Source organism: Lactuca sativa, chromosome 3, assembly GCF_002870075.4.
Source record: "Lactuca sativa cultivar Salinas chromosome 3, Lsat_Salinas_v11, whole genome shotgun sequence".
NCBI lineage: Eukaryota > Viridiplantae > Streptophyta > Magnoliopsida > Asterales > Asteraceae > Lactuca > Lactuca sativa.
The window spans coordinates 64,867,131-64,885,476 of record NC_056625.2 but is presented as its reverse complement, the minus strand read 5'-3'; the positions used below and the strand labels follow the sequence as shown (position 1 = coordinate 64,885,476).

General features: G+C 41.6%; 1 protein-coding gene across 1 annotated transcript; it reads right to left on the bottom strand.

The window, feature by feature from the left end:
• Nucleotides 1-7,759: 7,759 nt before the first annotated feature.
• On the bottom strand, nucleotides 7,760-8,525 carry LOC111903639 (kinesin-like protein KIN-7A). Its single transcript, XM_042896641.2, has 2 exons — nucleotides 8,309-8,525; nucleotides 7,760-8,224 (listed from the first exon to the last, which is right to left on the bottom strand). Exons 1-2 carry the CDS (start codon nucleotides 8,522-8,524, stop codon nucleotides 8,048-8,050), a joined length of 393 nt encoding a protein of 130 aa, XP_042752575.2. The 5' UTR covers nucleotide 8,525; the 3' UTR covers nucleotides 7,760-8,047.
• Between the last annotated feature and the right edge of the window lie 9,821 nt (nucleotides 8,526-18,346).

The following is an 18,346-nucleotide window of genomic DNA, read 5'->3' as shown; positions in this document are numbered from 1 at the left end:
CAAACTACGTGGGGCATACGCCCAGTCTTCGCAAAACTCATTAAGAGCTTAATGCCTTAAGCTCTTATGTCAATTTTTCAGATCCAAGGCCAAATCATCCTCAAGAGTCATAAAGTTTCCAACTTTATGACTTTGTATGTCCATTAAGTTCTTAACTCAACATCTTAATACGTTAAGTCTTTCTAAAGAATGCATGGAGCAAAACCAACCATTAAGACCCATTTTTGTGACTCAAGGACCTTCTAAGTGTCTGAAAGGACGACTTATTGGGTGAAGAACAGGTTATGCTCATGAAACACCACATTTGGGACAAAAGAACCTAAAACCAAACCCAAAACAAGATCTAAATGAAACTTCACCAAGTTTAAAACTTTATACCTCCAAGTGATGCCAAATGAAGGTGTGTTTCTGGATCTAAAGTGCTTCACTACTTCAAGATGATCTCTACTTCCTTCCTTGTTCTTCAAAGGCACAAAACACGCAAACAAGCTTAGAAATGCTTCATAATGTGATTAGGGTTGCAAGGTCGTTTGAAGGATGGAGGCTGATGGAAGGAGCCAAGGTTGGGAGTTAATGATGAATAAATATGGTCCAAACCCTAAAGATTAGGGTTTGGGACTTCACCGCGTACGCCCTGCGTACACAAAGCGTACGCCCAACGTACGTGGCTCCACCCCAAAAATCCAAAAGTGTCACAAATAGCCCAAAATGCAATAAATCTCAATGTAAGGGTCAAAGATGAAAGTACCTCAAAACACGATGTTACAGTTATAGTATCATGTTTGATTCCTACAAATTAGAAATAACTAGGATCCTAATTTTCACCACCTCTATTTGTGAGAAGTCTTTTGATTAATAGGTTGCTTGGTATGATCTGAACTTTTAAGATCTAAATTTTTAAGATGTTTTAATTTTTACGAGACTCCAAATTTTTAGGATCTGGATTTTTAAGAGGCCGGAGAGCGAAAAAGGAGGTGGTCGTGTGAAATAGAAAGAGAAGAGGGAAAAACGTTTACTTAAAAATTATGGTATATCCAGAATATGTTCCTCTTTTTTATTCAGATACAACTCTTTCTCTTAAAAATTAAGAGATTGTAGAACAATTAATATTCATAAATTAAGAGGCTATAAATGCTATGAATTTGAAAAATCAAGAGTGTGCCTCTTAATTGAAAATTTTAGAGGCTACCATCCAACCCCTAAGTCATTTTGTTGCAACTCAAAATTTGTAAATTTATCTAGGGCTTTATCCTTAGAATCTAATAAGTATACATAGAAAAAATGAGTGTAATCATCTACGAATGTGATAAAGTATTTCTTATTACTTAAATACGGAGTTACATGCAAAGCACATAAATGACTATGTATTAATTCAAACATAATAAAATGTTTATTTAGATTTGGAAAAAGGTTGCATAGTTATCTTGGTTAACATGCAAGTTTTTACGCTTATCTACATTTATGCCAAAAGGTGATATTAATCCATTTTTAGACATTTTAGACATTCATTTATAATGAATATGTCCTAAACGTGCTTGTCAAATAGAAGAATCAGTAATATTTGAACAAGCCACAGGCACACACATGCACTCTCTCTCTCTCTCTCTCTCTCTCACACACACACACACACACACACACACACATATATATATATATATATATATATATATATATAATCTGCAATCTCATTATTCAAATTCAACCTTAACATACCATTAGTAAAATAATATACCACACTTCAACAAGATATACTTATCGAACTCACACACACACACACACACACATATATATATATATATATATATATATAATCTACAATCTCATTATTCACATTCAACCTTAACATACCATTAGTAAAATAATATACCACACTTCAACAAGATATACTTATCGAACTCATACACGTATTTATAACCATATTTATTCAAAACACCACTAGAAACCAAGTTCTTCCTAATCTTAGGTAGATGTATTACATTTCCAAGAACTAAATACTAAAGGCATTGAACCACGATCAATAACTGGAGCTTTATTATTGTCTCTCGTACATAGCATTGATAAACCATCTATTATATCGTAATCCTTAAACCAATAGCGATCCTTACATACATGACTCGTCTCCCATGAGTCAATCCACCATACATAATTATCATTCTGCATATAAAATGTATCATTAACCAGTAATACAAGATATATAACAAACTTAGTACCAAAAATAAATTCTAACATTGTTATGGTTTTGGACCTTGATCTTGTGATCCATGTCCAGAAGTTCTTGCTCTATTCTTGTTCTTCTTCAAAACGACAGTCACATTTTATGTGACTGCGTTTTTTGTAACTCTAACATACAAGTTTTGGTTTCTTGTTTGGATGTGTCTAGTTAAATTTTCTTTTCTTTTTCTTTCCTTTGTTATGTTTATGGTTTTATATATCTTCCACCGTGTAACGCCCCGATTCTCAGGTATTAATTACATAAGAATTATTGGATGAAGCCCTACTCGACGAGTCGGTCGAACTACTCGTCGAGTAGCAGCGGGGTGGGACCGCGTGTTAAGTGACCTACTCGACGACTCCACTTTAGGACTCGGCAAGTAGGAGTTGGCAGATGAAACCCTAAATCCTGGGGTTTGCACCCATATTTAAAGGAGCCTCAACCTCCGTTGGCCTCCTTGCAGTCTTTGAGAGCCCTTAAAACCCTAATACGTGTGTGTGTGTGTGTGACATTGTGTGATTGAAGCTTGAAAAGAGGATTTTGGAGAGAGAAGGCTTAGAGGAGAAGGGTATTGGAGCAAGTGGAGTGTGGAAATCAGCTCTTATCTCAGTCATCATCTTCTGGAGGTAACCAAATCGCCTTTCTTCTTGTGAATCTCTTCCATTGTTGAGTTTTAGGGTTTTTGGTGAAGTATTAAGTTGAAAGGATGAGCTATGGGCTAGATTTGAGGTTGTAACTTCGGATCTGGACCCTCCTTGGATGCTAGAATCATAAAGTTGTTGTATTGGTTGTGATTGAGGTCCCTCTTAGACTTGAAGCTTCATTAAGAACTTAAAATAGACATTTAGAGCCTTTATAGACATGCATGCACGTAAAGTTTGCAACTTTACGTGATAACTATGCCCTAGAAGCTTGGATCCGTGATCTGGGGCCGCTGCATGGCTCAAATCAAGTTTGTATGGAAAAAGGACTGAATGGACTCGGCGAGTCGCAAGGCTGACTCGGCGAGTCACATGAAGATGGCTGTGAAACCGACGAGTTGGATGAACAACTCAGCGAGCCCGATGAAGATCACGATAAGACTCGACGAGTTGAAGAACAACTCGGCGAGTCGGATGAGTTTTCCCTAGATTATGTATGTGTGTGTATCTGTCGAGTTGCAAGGAGGGAACTCGACGTGTGACCTTAAGTTTGATCGAGGATCAAAGGAACTCGACGAGTCACTCCGATGACTCGGCGAGTTGGAATGTACTTTAGGGAACTCGGCGAGTAGCCAAGGGTACTCGGCGAGTTAAGGTTAACAGGGACTGTTGACCTTGATTGAGGACTTTGACTTTGACCATGGGTTGACTAGTGGTTTATGGAGTACCTTGTAAGGTTAAGGACTTATGAGTATGATGTACTATGATGATAGGTGGTGGAACCTGTGTCAAGTGATCCGAGAGTTGGAGTATACCTTTCGTGTCGACATCTGCGAGGTGGGTTATCCTCACTACATCGATAGGGTTTACGGCACCAAGGCCGGCCCTTTAGTTGTTATTGTTATGGTATGTTGCATGTGGTTATGATTTGTTAGTTCGGAATCGAGGTAGACAGTATGTTATGCTTTTATGATCCGTAGGGATTGGTGTGTTAGTGACCTGATAGGTCGGTACTCTAGTTACAGGAGAATTCTATGATTATGATCAGCGAGATAGATATGCTTGATGTTTGTATATGCCAGTATATGATAGCTATGCGCACATGGTTATTTGCTTGTTGGTCGGGTTGAGGTGGTCTTGCTTTGTGCTGAAGGCCAACATACCCTATGAGCGGTCTGGGAAACTGTAGGCCCACGTGGTGGACCAGTCATGCCGGAGGCTCGGGACAGATTCAGATAGACTGTACGGTCGGTAGGGCGGTCCAGTCAGGCCGATGGCCCAGTATACATGATGATTGATTGATTATTACTGATATGGTATTGTTAGTGTGGTATTGGTATTTTGGGGGTAGCTCACTAAGCCCTCGGCTTACAGTTTTCAGTTTATTGTTTCAGGTACTTCAGGAGTCCATGGAAAGGCGAAGGCATGACCGTACCGCTCCTCATCCTTATGTTATGATTTTTGGGACACTCTGATGGAAAATGATTCGAAAACATTTTTGTAAACGATGCTTTACGGTTTTTATTTATGATTGAGAAAGTTTAAATTTGGTGTAAAAATTATGGATGTTACAAGTTGGTATCAGAGCCTTGGTTTGAGTGAGTTGGAGGAACACTCGTGTGAATCCAGTCTCAAATCAAGGAGATTTTCGGAACATAAGTTTTAAAATGGTTTTCAAAATAAGGATAGAGGATCCAGAGGGTACGATCAGTCAGAGCCTGTAAGTGAACCCCAAAATAGAATACGGTTATTTGGTACTCTGATACACTACAAGAAAAAAGGCCTTTTACGACGCTCATTGCGCGTCGTAAAAGGCTCAGACGACGCGCAAATCCGTGTCAAGGAAGGCCCTGTCATAAAGAGAGACGACGCGCATTTACGACGCTCATTTACGACGCGCAATTACGATGCGCATTTACGACACGCAATGCGTATCAAGGAAGGCCCTGTCATAAAGGAAGATGACACGCATTCGCGTGTCGTAACCTTACGACGCGCGTGTTAATGACACGCAATGGGTATCAAGAAAGCCCCTGTCAAGAAAGGCCATGTCATAAATGAAGATGACACACATTTTTGCGTATCGTAAATTTAAATGTTTAAAAAAAATAAATTTATATATTTATTAATTTTTAAATTAAATTTGCATTTAATTTCTCATAATAGAAATAAAATACCATATACAAAAAATACAATCCATTGCATAATATAAAATAAAATTTCATACTCAAAAAATAAAATAAATTACACAAATTGTAATGTCATACAAAGAATCATTCAAATGTTAAACAAAAATAATACATTGCTAACATGGGTTATACATTCCTATAAAACTAACAAATAATCTTACAACTCTATTTCTTACTGGAAAGGAATGTCAAACATGATTACAAGTCTCCCTTAATCTTGATTACTCACCTGCTTAAGTAGAATGTTGTTGTTGAGAAGGTTACCTAGCAACAGAGAAAAACACAACACCTCTCCCACAATCACAACATCATTTACAGAGAAAGGGTTGTCAATTACTTTCATTAAGACTTTCATTCAATCACAAAAATATTAAATAAAAGGGTGAAACAGTAACTTACTTTTGATAAGTTGATCTCCCTTAGAGCAAACACAGCTAAAGCATTGAACAAGACCCTATTTCCCTCTTCTTTTAAAGTTTCCAGAATGTTTAGAATGCTCTCCTTACCTTGTTATTTCAAGTGTCAGGGGGAAAAAAAGTCCTCACTTTTGGTTCCCTATCAGATGCAGCATCAAGAACAGAGAACATGATCTCACCAAACATAATCAATAATCAGATTGAATTATATATTATGAGTAAGTAATAAAGTACATGTAACACAATAAAGTATTATTAAGGAACTTATGAGTTCAAATATTATTTTTTACACTCAGATGCCAAAATATTTTATGTTATTCTTCTACAAGTTGAGAACCAACTCAAACATGAAAGATAATAGTCCATCTGGCAACTTTTGATGACATGGCAAATGAAATTTCTCAGAGATAGAATAATACTTGTACTATTAAAATGATGGCAACCACAACAGGTGGTCCAATAACTACAGCCAAAAACATGCCTTTAATCATGTCTGGAAAGAAAAGAAAGATTGTTTGCTGCAATCATAAATCCCATGTGTTACAAACTTATATCCAAATTTAAATTAAATAAAAAGAGAAAACTGTAAAAACAAATTATATCCAAGGTAATACACCATACAACAAAATAGCAAAGTCCATCAGTATTGTTACAAACCCATGAAGGAAGTGGAAGTTACTGGAAAAAAAAAACATATGATTTGAGGCCAATTCTCCATTCTTCCTAATAAGATAAATTGAGAAGCATTTTTCAAAAAAACACCATTTTCTTAATTATTAGAACACATTAGGAAAGCTTTATACTCTTTGATTTAAGAAGCTAAGTAAACTATAAGAAATCCACAACAAAAAGAAACTATAAGAAATCCACAACAAAAAGATTTGAAACTTACCTGTCCAGTAAGAAGAGGGGTATCAGCAACAAGCTTGAAAGCAACAGGCCTTGGAGTACGCACAGGCCAAGCCTGCAAATAAAAGGTGCATCAAGTATAAAAGAGAACAGGGAAACTGATATTAAAAACAAGAACTTTGATCATTAGAATAAAAGAGAGAGAGAAAAATAGAGAGGGAAGAAATGGAAGGAATGACTCATTCCATTCCATTCCATTCTATATTCCAACCTTTACCTTGTTTTCTTATCATTATCAGTTGTATCTGCACCTCTTTCATTTCCTGCAAGATTTATAAACGAAGAATGGCATGTGATCGTGAAGATTCCTCATTTGCATCTATTGTCCCTGTGATTGTAAATTAGTAAAAGCATAATATAAAAAACTGAAGTAGAGAAGTGACTTTTGTACTTGATAATATATTTCTCATTTAGGCAAAACGGCTTGAAACAACCTGTTCTTCAATAGGAGTAACTTGACCAATGCAACGTTTTTTCCCAGATCCTGAAACCCAAGAACTGCTACCAAGCACACGTGCCTCCATGTCCAGTACTGCATCCATTTTCTCCTTCCAACCAAATTCATCCTTTACTCTACCATAAATTTCTAAAGTGTCTATTCTTGGTAAAGTTGATCTGTTGAAAGTTGTTCCTATGGAGATTGTAATTTCTTCATCAGCTAGAAGGGATTCTGCAACTGTAAATGGGATGTCATACCATGACCTCATGCCTTCGTCTAGTTTTATAACTCTTTGGAAAATTGTTATCTCAGAGGGTATATGGTTTGCTAATGTGTTCCCCACAGGGACACGAAATCCAACCATTACTATGTTTGGATTCGAATTGGAAACTGTTACCTGGAATGGGAAAACACAAGGTATCAATCATGAATCAATACAAATAATTCAGGGACTGTTTCTTTTTTCTTTTATTTTCCCATCAAGTCTTGTATGGTAAAGTGGCTGAATGGTTAGCAACTATAAAACAGCCCCTAAGACCAAATGACCATTTTACCCTTACATCCCAACAAACAAATTTCATAATCATCATCAATTTTAACATGAGAGAAGTTGGTGGAAAAAATATTAAGGGCAAGTAGGGGAAGGGTTGGTGTTTTGATACACTAAGCTGTCCAGATTAAGTGGTTAACCAAGAAAGCCCATCAAGTCAAACAAAAAAGTATGCCGACATGCGAAAGCCACGTTTCATCAGTACATTATTTAGGGAACCTTTTAATTATGCATTATCTCTAGAAAACCTTGATCATATTTATTGCATTTCAACTTTTATCGATCAAAGTCGATTATATCGAACGATAATTAACTTACACCTTATAAAAAAAGTTAATTGATGATCAATTAAAATGCACTCTTTCTTGTTCGGCCCATACATTTTTACAAAAGAGTTTTTTTATTTTTATTTTATTTTTAAATTATTATCACAAACAGATATTTTGTAGGAAATGACACGTAGATAGCCGACATTGCCAGATGTAAAAAGAAAGAAAGCAACGGGGATGAATCCAGTGGGATGGCAGTACGATTATACACCTGTAGAACACGTATCAGACCCTAATCCAACAGGTGTGCCGTTAGTGTAGTGTACATATATGTGTTTGACAAAAGTAGTTTTATTGGTTGTATATCATTGATGGAATTATACCTAGAACGAAATTGCATTGTAAGTCTATAGGATTGAAATTTATGGTAATATGAGTGATTGCAATACTATTATTCGAGGAGTACAAGCTTGTTCCATAGGTACCTGACATAACACAAGGTGACGTGGCATGATAGGATATTCCATTTCCTCCACAAAATCCGTCTCATCAGAGGCCCCACCACCACCACCATCGTTTGCTTCCTCTACCTCGAATGCCTGTTCAAACCAAAACAATAATTTTACAAAGGGCATTTTCGGAATTTTAGTAAAAACTTACTTTCTTTCTAAATTGTAACTAACCTGGCAGACAAGTAGCTGTTTTTGGTATTGTAACTTTGACACACGTTCTTTTAATTTAGTAACATAAGTTTTTATGCTTTGAATATTATCTTCACCTGTTGTTTTAGACATCATTTGAATCTTTTTCAGATTTGGTTTGCTTTGTGCAGCAACAACAGGAGGAGTAGTAGTACTAATATTTTTGTCCCCTTCACTCTGTTGATTATATGGAGCCATGTTCTCACGCCCCCAACACAACTTCTTTAAGGGATCAAATTACTTTGAAATTGACCTTCATATTCATCGATTTAGTTACATATCAAGAAAAGGATTGGATGCATTTCGTGAACGTCTAAAACACGGGATTATGAATCTCGGCTTAACAATTCAGGTAATCTAAATCTAATCATGAATTGTTGATGTACTTTCAAACTATTACAACTTTTTCCCTCCCTAATATTTTTTCTTGTTAAAAAAAACATACAGGCTCAAAAACCAGAAGAATTACCCGAGAAAATTCTTTGCTGTTTGAGATTAAACAAGATTGACTTTGTCAATCAAGGTCAAATACCCACATTAGTCGTAGATGATCACAATTCCAATTCCTCTTGAAATCATTCTTCCTTCTTTTCTTTGGTAAAATGTTCCTGCCCACTGTAAGTACATAGCTGCAATCCCAGTAAAAAAAAAAGGTGAATTTTTACTTAAACCGAGTTAGAAAAGTAACAAAAGGTAAAAACTTTTCATTGTTTCTTCAATGTCAATTTTGAATGGTTAACGATACGGGTTCATTGTAATGTAAGTTGTTGTACATATTGATGTATCGATTGTTATTGGTTTTGTAAATACAGGATCATTTTCATTTTATAAACTATTGTTTTTAGTTTCATTTTGTATTCTGGTATTTACCTCCATCAAAATATGAACGTTTGACTTTGTTGAACCTGGTCAATCATTATCAGATTCGTTCATGGGAACCGAAGCCTGTTACAAAATAAAAATAGGAATAAATCATTATTAAATCATAAAAGTTAAAAGTTAAAAAGTTCTAATAACAATCAAGACCAAAATATCCCCACACTAAGAGCCAAATCTGTCATCAAGTTCTTTTGAAAGATCTCCATCAGACATGAAAAACTTTAGCAATTGTGCCCTTGAAGGATCCTTTATGATGCTGTCTATGATATCAACAGCTTTGGAGACTCCACATTCGTGTGTGTCTATGCACACACAAACACCATCTAGGAAGTAGGACGACGTTAGCTCAATGGTAAATTAATTAATATCTGTATATATATATATATATATATATATATATATATATATATATATGTGTGTGTGTGTGTGTGTGTGTCTAACAGTTTAAAGTCTAAAGAAAATGACAAATTATCTTATGTTTCAGATGGTGATGCTTACTGTGTATGCGTTCTTATACGGGAGATTATATCTCTGTTTAAGTGGATTAGAAAAAGCGATTATGAAATCAGCAAAGATGCAAGGAGATAAAGCTTTGAAAGCAGCCATGGCTTCTCAATCTGTAGTTCAACTTGGTCTTTTAATGGCGTTACCGATGATTATGGAGATCGGACTCGAAAGAGGCTTCAGAACTGCACTCGGTGACCTAATAATCATGAACCTCCAGCTCTCCGCTGTCTTCTTCACCTTCTCTCTTGGCACCAAACTTCACTATTTCAGTCGCACAATTCTCCACGCGGCGCCAAATACAGAGCCACCTAACCATCTCAATGTGGTTCCTAGTCGTGTCGTGGCTGTTCGCCCCTTTTCTTTTCAACCCATCCGGATTTGAATGGCAGAAAATCGTTGAAGACTGGGACGACTGGTCAGCGTGGATCAGAAACCACGGTGGAATCGGTGTTCCGGCGAACAAAAGCTGGGAATCGTGGTGGGAGGAAGAACAGGACCACCTCCGATTAGGGCTTTTTCTAACAATTTCAACATCGAAGAAACAATGAAGAACAGGACCACCTCCGATTAGGGCTTTTTCTACTGCTACTTCTTCACCATCTTCTATTTTTCTGTATTTAGACTTGAGAGTATAATTAGGGCTTTTTCTAACAATTTCAACATCGAGTGGGAGATATGGTGGTTCCAGTAGGTAGAAGTGAGGGAAGAAGTAAGCAGCAGTCAATGTCGGGAGGGGGAAGGAAGGAGCGTCCAGGGCAAGAGGGAAAGGAGAAAAAAAAAGGAAGGCGGGATTTTTAATTTTTTCAGAATTTCATTTCCCCCTACTGTTAAAGGATGGAACGCGCGTTCCATTAAAAATTATAAAGCGACATCCTTAGACGACGCGCATTTTATTATAGGTGCCCTCCGTGTTTTTTTAGACACTAATTTAAGGGCGCGCAATAATGCGTGTCTTCTATCCTTAAATTTTTTGAAGAGATGACATTTTTCTAATGTCACTCTCCTTTGCGTAACATAGATCAATGAGCGTCGTATTTTGCGCGTCGTAAAAGGCCTTTTTTCTTGTAGTGATATGTAAGAACAACATGCTAGTGCTAGGCTAGGGATCTTCAGGAATCGCATGATAGCCTTTCCTGAACATATGATGCCTATTAGCCTAGGGTTTCTTGTACATGGAATTGACATCATAATTGTAGATGTTTGGTGTATGCATCACGACTGTGTATAATCAAGATCTTATAGCCTGAGAATGTCTGATTCGACCATAGTGTAGGATTAGATATTCGAAAGTCTATGGGGTCCAGCGTTACGTGCAGCTAGCATGCACCATCGCTGCAGGGGATGATGGAAGTTTCATGGATGTGAGAGTTGTGATAAGTGGTGAGGCTAGATGTGAGATATTTGGTATTCCCCTAGAAGTGAGGGTTGGGCGCATTCCTATGTTGATGATATTGTTAGGGAGTTGTGATGATACTTGAGACAAATATGGGTAGGTGTGGAAGGTAGTATGGGCCCGTACTACTGAAAGCACAGGACCCATACGCGTAGCAAGGAAATCACAACCCCTGGGGTTTTTGGGGTTTTGGTCTCCCGACATTATGTTATTTATCTGATGACTTGTATGTATATATTCCAGTATGGTGGTGACGAGACGTGTTGCTTCGGGATCCGGATCAGGATCAGGATGAGGATCGGGGTCGGGAGACGGAGGGTTGGAGGTGCCATTAGCACCTGAGCTCGTGGTTCAGATAGGGACCGTGGAGTTGGATGCCAGGATCAGGGAGATCATGCACGACGAGATTGTTGTCTCGTTCCGAGCGCAGCTGTCAGAGATGTTTGGCTCGATTAAGACCGCGATAGTTGAGTATTTTGATGAGCGATATGCAGCTCTAGCAGAGACAGCTGCCGCTACAGCCACTTCGGCTGTAACCGCGGCAGGGGTTGGAGGAGGAACCGACATGGCTTTCCAATACCGGGACTTCGATAATACGAAGCCCCTGACGTTTTATGGTACGCAGAATGCGATTAGGGCTATGAGGTGGTTATCTGACGTGGAGGGCTGTTTCTTCACGTGCTCATGTCCTGCTGACCAAAAGGTCAGGTGTGCCCTGAACCTGCTGAGGCTTGGGGAAAAGGATTGGTGGAGACTGACGACTGGGGTCGTATATTGATGATCAGTGGGCTGCTGTTACTTGGGAGCAGTTCAAAGATATGTTCTGAACCCGCTATGTTCCACGCATTGAGCGGGAGCGGCTTGCGCATGAGTTTTTGACATTGAGGCAGGATGGGGAGTTTGTGATGGAGATTACCCGTATATTCACGGAGAGGGCTATGTTTTTCCCGGAGTTTTCTTCAGAGCAGTCTCAGATGACTCATTATCTGAGTATGCTCAAGACTGATATTCGATAGTTTGTGTCTACTCAGCGATGTGATACCCTCCTGGACCTTTAGGAAGCCGCACGACGGTGTGAGTTGGAGATAGAGCTGCAGCTGAAGGAGCAGCGTCAGGTACCAACACAGTCTCAGCCGACGCCTAAATAGTCTAAAACCGCTGATACATGGTCCGGGGGTCATCAGAGCCGTACTTGTGGAAAGTGTGGCAAGGCTCATTCGGGGGTTTGTCGAGCAGGAGGTGGGTGCCACAAATGTGGCAAGGAGGGGAACTATGCCAGGGATTGCCGTTAGTCCACCCCTCCAGCAAATATGAGGATTTGTTACCATTGTCATCAGGTTGGTCATGTGAAAACCAACTGTCCGCAGCTCGCCGCCAAGCCGACGTAGGGTTCCACGCCAGCTGCTGGGAGGATTGGAGATGGGAGGCCAGTCAAGGTGGAGCCTCCAAAGGCTTAGGTTCGCGCCTTCCAGCTCACGGCCGAGGAGGCCAAGTCAGCACCAGATGTGGTTGCTTGTACGTTTTCTATTCCTTGTCTCAGTTATTGTATTCGTGTTATGCTTATTGATTGTACCTGTGATTAGGTACGTTTTTAGTGAATTCTTTGCCCGCTTTGGTATTATTTGACTCAGGGGCGAGTCGATCGTTTGTATCTCAGACCTTCTCTAGAGGGTTCATTGTACCGATAGATGATCTTGAGTGTCAATTGCGGGTTTCGATCACCAATGAGAACGGGGTCTCTACTTCTTCGGTCTTCCGGGGATGCGAGTTGGAGATTTTCGGGGTGCCTTTCCCGATAGATTTGATTACTATTCCCATGAGGGATGTAGGCGTGATTATAGGGATGGATTGACTTAGCCGTTTTGGCGCCATGATCGACTGTGAGGGGCAGCGAGTGGTGGTTCGAACCCCAAGTGGGGGAGAACTTGTAGTATATGGTGAGGGCACAAGGTTGGGATCAGGGTTTTGTTTGGCAGCCAGGGCTCGACAGTATATTCAGCACGGGTGTGCCGGCTATTTGACGTATGTCATGGATGTGCGGGTTAGAGAGCAGCTCTCAGTTTCTAAGGTTCCGATGGTGAGGGAGTTTACAGATGTGTTTCCAGAGGAGTTACCCGGAGTGCCTCCGGAGAGGCAGGTTGAGTTCAGAATTGATCTAGTGCCAGGTGCGGTCCCTATCGCTAAGGTGCTGTACTGACTGGCACTGCCAGAGATGCAGGAGTTGTCATCTCAGTTGCAGGAACTGTTGGGTAAGCAGTTTATTCGTCCGAGTAGTTCACCCTGGGGAGCACCGATCCTTTTCGTTAGGAAAAAGGACGGCTCGCACAGGATGTGCATTGACTATAGGGAGCTGAACAAGTTAACGGTGAAGAACCGTTATCCGCTTCCGAGGATAGACGATCTTTTCGATCAGCTGCAGGGTGTAACTTGGTTTTCTAAGATTGATTTGAGATCAGGATATCACCAGGTCAGGGTGAGGGAGGAAGACGTGGATAAGACTGCGTTTTGGACTTGTTATGGTCATTACGAGTTCGTGGTGATGCCGTTTGGACTCACCAACGCGCCAGCAGTGTTCATGGATCTCATGAACCGAGTATGCAGACCGATGCTTGATTGCTCGGTCATTGTGTTTATAGATGATATCTTGGTGTACTCCAAGACTCGAGAGTAGCATGAGGAGCATCTCAGGGAGCTGCTGGAAGTTCTGAGGCGAGAACGGTTGTATGCTAAGTTCTCGAAATGCGAGTTTTGGTTACGAGAGGTCCAGTTCCTCGGACACCTCGTTAACCAGGAGGGGATTTTGGTCGATCCGGCCAAGGTGGAGGCGGTTATGCAGTGGGAGACCCCGAAATCTCCCTCTGATATCAGGAGTTTCTTGGGTTTAGCAGGGTACTATCAAAGGTTCATTCGTGATTTCTCTAAGATCGCCGTACCCCTTACTCGTCTAACAAGGAAGGGGGTGGATTTCCAGTGGGGCCCTGAGCAACAGAGGGCGTTTGAGACCCTCCGGCAGTGTTTATGCGAGGCGCCAATGTTGACACTCCCCGAGGGAGTGGAGGATTTTGTGGTATTTTGTGATGCATCCATCACTGGCTTGTGGGCAGTCCTCATGCAGAGAGGACAGGTGGTAGCCTACGCATCGCGGCAACTTAAGCCGCATGAGACGAGGTACCCCACGCACGATCTTGAGTTGGGAGCCGTGGTTTTCGCTCTCAAGATTTGGAGGCACTATCTATACGGAGTCCGTTGCACTATATACACAGATCACAAGAGTTTGAGACACATCATGGATCAGCCGAACCTGAACATGAGGCAGCGCAGGTGGCTGGATGTGGAATTGCGAGATCCTTTACCATCTTGGTAAAGCGAATGTGGTTGCGGATGCTCTGAGCCGCAAGTCAGCTGGGTCCTCAACCCCAGCCAGGTGTATGAGGATAGCGGTGGATTCCCCACTGGTGGGTTTGATCAGGGATGCTCAGATTGAGGGCATGAGACCAGAGAACTGGAAGTTGGAGAGGATTAAGGGCGAAAGCGCCCGGTTTCAGGATAGCCACGGATTGTTGACCCGTTACGGTCGGGTTTAGGTTCCGATGTCCGGAGGGGTCCGGAAGACAGTGATGGAGGAGGCTCATAAGTCTCGTTTTTCGATTCACCCAGGGCCACCAAGATGTACCGTGATTTGAGTTCGAGTTATTGGTGGCCTGGCATGAAGCGAGATATCGCTTGGTTCGTTGAGAGGTGCTTGACCTGTAGGATGGTCAAGGCCGAGCATCAGAGGCCGCATGGTAAGTTGCAGCCTCTAGAGATTCCCATGTGGAAATGGGAACGGATCGCGATGGATTTCATCACGAAGTTGCTGAAGACGGCAAGGGGGTTTGATGCCATATGGGTCATCGGGGATCGATTGACCAAGAGTGTCCATTTCCTAGCCATACGGGAGAGTTCGTCAGCAGAGAAGTTGGTCGACCTGTACGTCAGGGAGATTGTCTCTCACCATGTGGTTCCAGTTTCTATCGTTTCCGATCGAGATGTCAGGTTTACTTCCCGTTTTTGGCAGAAGTTCCATGAGGAACTGGGTACACGACTGCATTTTAGTATGGCGTTCCATCCGCAGATTGATGGGCAGAGTGAGCGGACCATTCAGACCCTCGAGGATATGTTGAGGGCGTGCGTTATTGATTTCGGTGGGAGTTGGGATTCCCACCTACCGCTTGCAGAGTTCGCCTACAACAACAACTATCATTCCAGTATTGGCGCCTCGCCTTTCGAGCTGTTGTACGGGCGGAAGTGTAGGACCCCAATCTGTTGGGGCGAGGTTGGGCACAGAGTGATGGGTCGGACAAAGGTAGTTCTGCAAACTACCGAAATGATACAACAAATTAGGCAGAGACTGCAGACCGCTCAGAGCCGGTTGAAAAGCTATGCCGACCGACGCCGATCTGAGCTGGAATTTCAGGTGGGTGACGTGGTTCTTCTGAAGGTCTCCACCCTGGAAGGGTGTGATCTGCTTCAGGAAGATGGGAAAATTGGGTCCCCGTTACATTGGGCCGTTCAGGATTATCGCCAGGGTTGGCAGGGTGGCTTATAGGCTAGAACTTCCGGATGAGCTTAGCCGGATCCACAACACATTTCATGTTTCGCAATTGCGAAAATGCATTATGGACCAAGAGGCAGTGATATCGTTGGATGACATTCAGGTCGATGAGCGCCTGTACTATGTGGAAAGGCCTGTGGCGATTTTGGAAAGGAAGAAGAAGATTTTGCGGAACAAGGAAATACCTTTGGTAAAGGTACAATGGGAACATTGGAAGGGATCCGAGTGGACATGGGAGCCGGAGGCGGAGATGTGCGGGCATTATCCGACATTGTTTATTCCAGCGGACTTCGAGGTCAAAGTCTAGTTCAAGTGGGGGAGAGTTGTAACGCCCCGATTCTAAGGTATTAATTACATAAGAATTATTGGATAAAGCCCTAATCGACGAGTCGGTCGACCTACTCGTCGAGTAGCAACGGGGTGAGACCGCGTGCTAAGTGACCTACTCGACGAGTCCACTTTGGGACTCGGTGAGTAGGATCTGGCAGATGAAACCCTAAATCCCGGGGTTTGCACCCATATTTAAAGGATCCTCAGCCTCCTTTGGCCTCCTTACAGTCTTTGAGAGCCCTTAAAACCCTAATACGTGTGTGTATGTGTGCCATTGTGTGATTGAAGCTTGAAAAGAGGATTTTGGAGAGAGAAGGCTTAGAGGAGAAGGGTATTAGAGCAAATGGAGTGTGGAAATCAGCTCTTATCTCAGTCATCATCTTCTGGAGGTAACCAAATCGCCTTTCTTCTTGTGAATCTCTTCCATTGTTGAGTTTTAGGGTTTTTGGTGAAGTATTAAGTTGAAAGGATGAGCTATGGGCTAGATCTGAGGTTGTAACTTCGGAGCTGGACCCTCCTTGGATGCTAGAATCATAAAGTTGTTGTATTGGTTGTGATTGAGGTCCCTCTTAGACTTGAAGCTTCATTAAGAACTTAAAATAGACATTTAGAGCCTTTATAGACATGCATGCACGTAAAGTTTGCAACTTTACGTGATAAGTATGCCCTAGAAGCTTGGATCTGTGATCTGGGGCCGCTGCATGGCTCAAATCAAGTCTGTATGGAAAAAGGACTGAATGGACTCGGCGAGTCGCAAGGCTGACTCGGCGAGTCACATGAAGATGGCTGTGAAATCGACGAGTTGGATGAACAACTCGGCGAGCCCGATGAAGATCACGATAAGACTCGACGAGTTGAAGAACAACTCGGTGAGTCGGATGAGTTTTCCCTAGATTATGTATGTGTGTGTATCTGTCGAGTTGCAAGGAGGGAACTCGACGTGTGACCTTAAGTTTGATCGAGGATCAAAGGAACTCGACGAGTCACTCCGATGACTCGGCGAGTTGGAATGTACTTCAGGGAACTCGGCGAGTAGCCAAGGGTACTCGGCGAGTTAAGGTTAACAGGGACTGTTGACCTTGATTGTGGACTTTGACTTTGACCAGGGGTTGACTAGTGGTTTATGGAGTACCTTGTAAGGTTAAGGACTTATGAGTATGATGTACTATGATGATAGGTGGTGGAACCTGTGTCAAGTGATCCGAGAGTTGGAGTATACCTTTTGTGTCGACATCTGCGAGGTGAGTTATCCTCACTACATCGATAGGGTCTACGACACCAAGGCCGACCCTTTAGTTGTTATTGTTATGGTATGTTGCATGTGGTTATGATTTGTTAGTTCGGAATCGAGGTAGACAGTATGTTATGCTTTTATGATCCGTAGGGATTGGTGTGTTAGTGACCTGATAGGTCGGTACTCTAGTTACAGGAGAATTCTATGATTATGATCAGCGAGATAGATATGCTTGATGTTTGTATATGCCAGTATATGATAGCTATGCGCACATGGTTATTTGCTTGTTGGTCGGGTTGAGGTGGTCTTGCTTTGTGCTGAAGGCCAACATACCCTATGAGCGGTCCGGGGAGACTGTAGGCCCACGTGTCGGACCAGTCATGCCGAAGGCTCGGGATAGATTCATATAGACTATAGGCCCGGTAGGGCGGTCCAGTCAGGCCGATGGCCCCGTATACATGATGATTGATTGATTATTATTGATATGGTATTGTTAGTGTGGTATTGGTATTTTGGGGGTAGCTCGCTAAGCCCTCGGGCTTACAGTTTTCAGTTTATTGTTTCAGGTACTTCAGGAGTCCATGGAAAGGCGAAGGCGTGACCGTACCGCTCCTCATCCTTATGTTATGATTTTTGGGACACTCTGATGGAAAATGATTTGAAAACATCTTTGTAAACGATGCTTTACGGTTTTTATTTATGATTGAAAAAGTTTACATTTGGTGTAAAAGTCATGGATGTTACACACCGTATTCTTTCTCATTTCTTTTACATTTTTTCTTGAACCCATATGGATTCTTCAATAGATAAGTGGTTGCCACTTTGTACAAGAGACGACTCCTCCTTTTTGTGTTTCAACATATGTTTTGAATCATCTACAAGGGGGATAATTTGTCTATAAGGCTACCTGGAGTGGTTGTGAACCCACATGTGAGTTTCCTATGTGACATACATGTGACACACTAACCCACCGGTGAAGACCACCACATGGACTGGTGGTTTGGGTGTGGAGTGACTTCTAGTGGTGGTGAAGACGGAAAAAGACAACCTTTTGATTGGTTCATTCATTTCCCCTCACATTTT

What these genes read in the sequence shown, in the direction of transcription:
- LOC111903639 (XM_042896641.2), bottom strand. Translation starts at nt 8,524, where the DNA reads ATGGCTCCATATAATCAACAGAGTGAAGGGGACAAAAATATTAGTACT. An exon ending in AACAGCTACTTGTCTGCCAG is followed by an intron (nt 8,225 to 8,308) that starts GTTAGTTACAAT and finishes TGGTTTGAACAG; the next exon opens with GCATTCGAGGTAGAGGAAGC.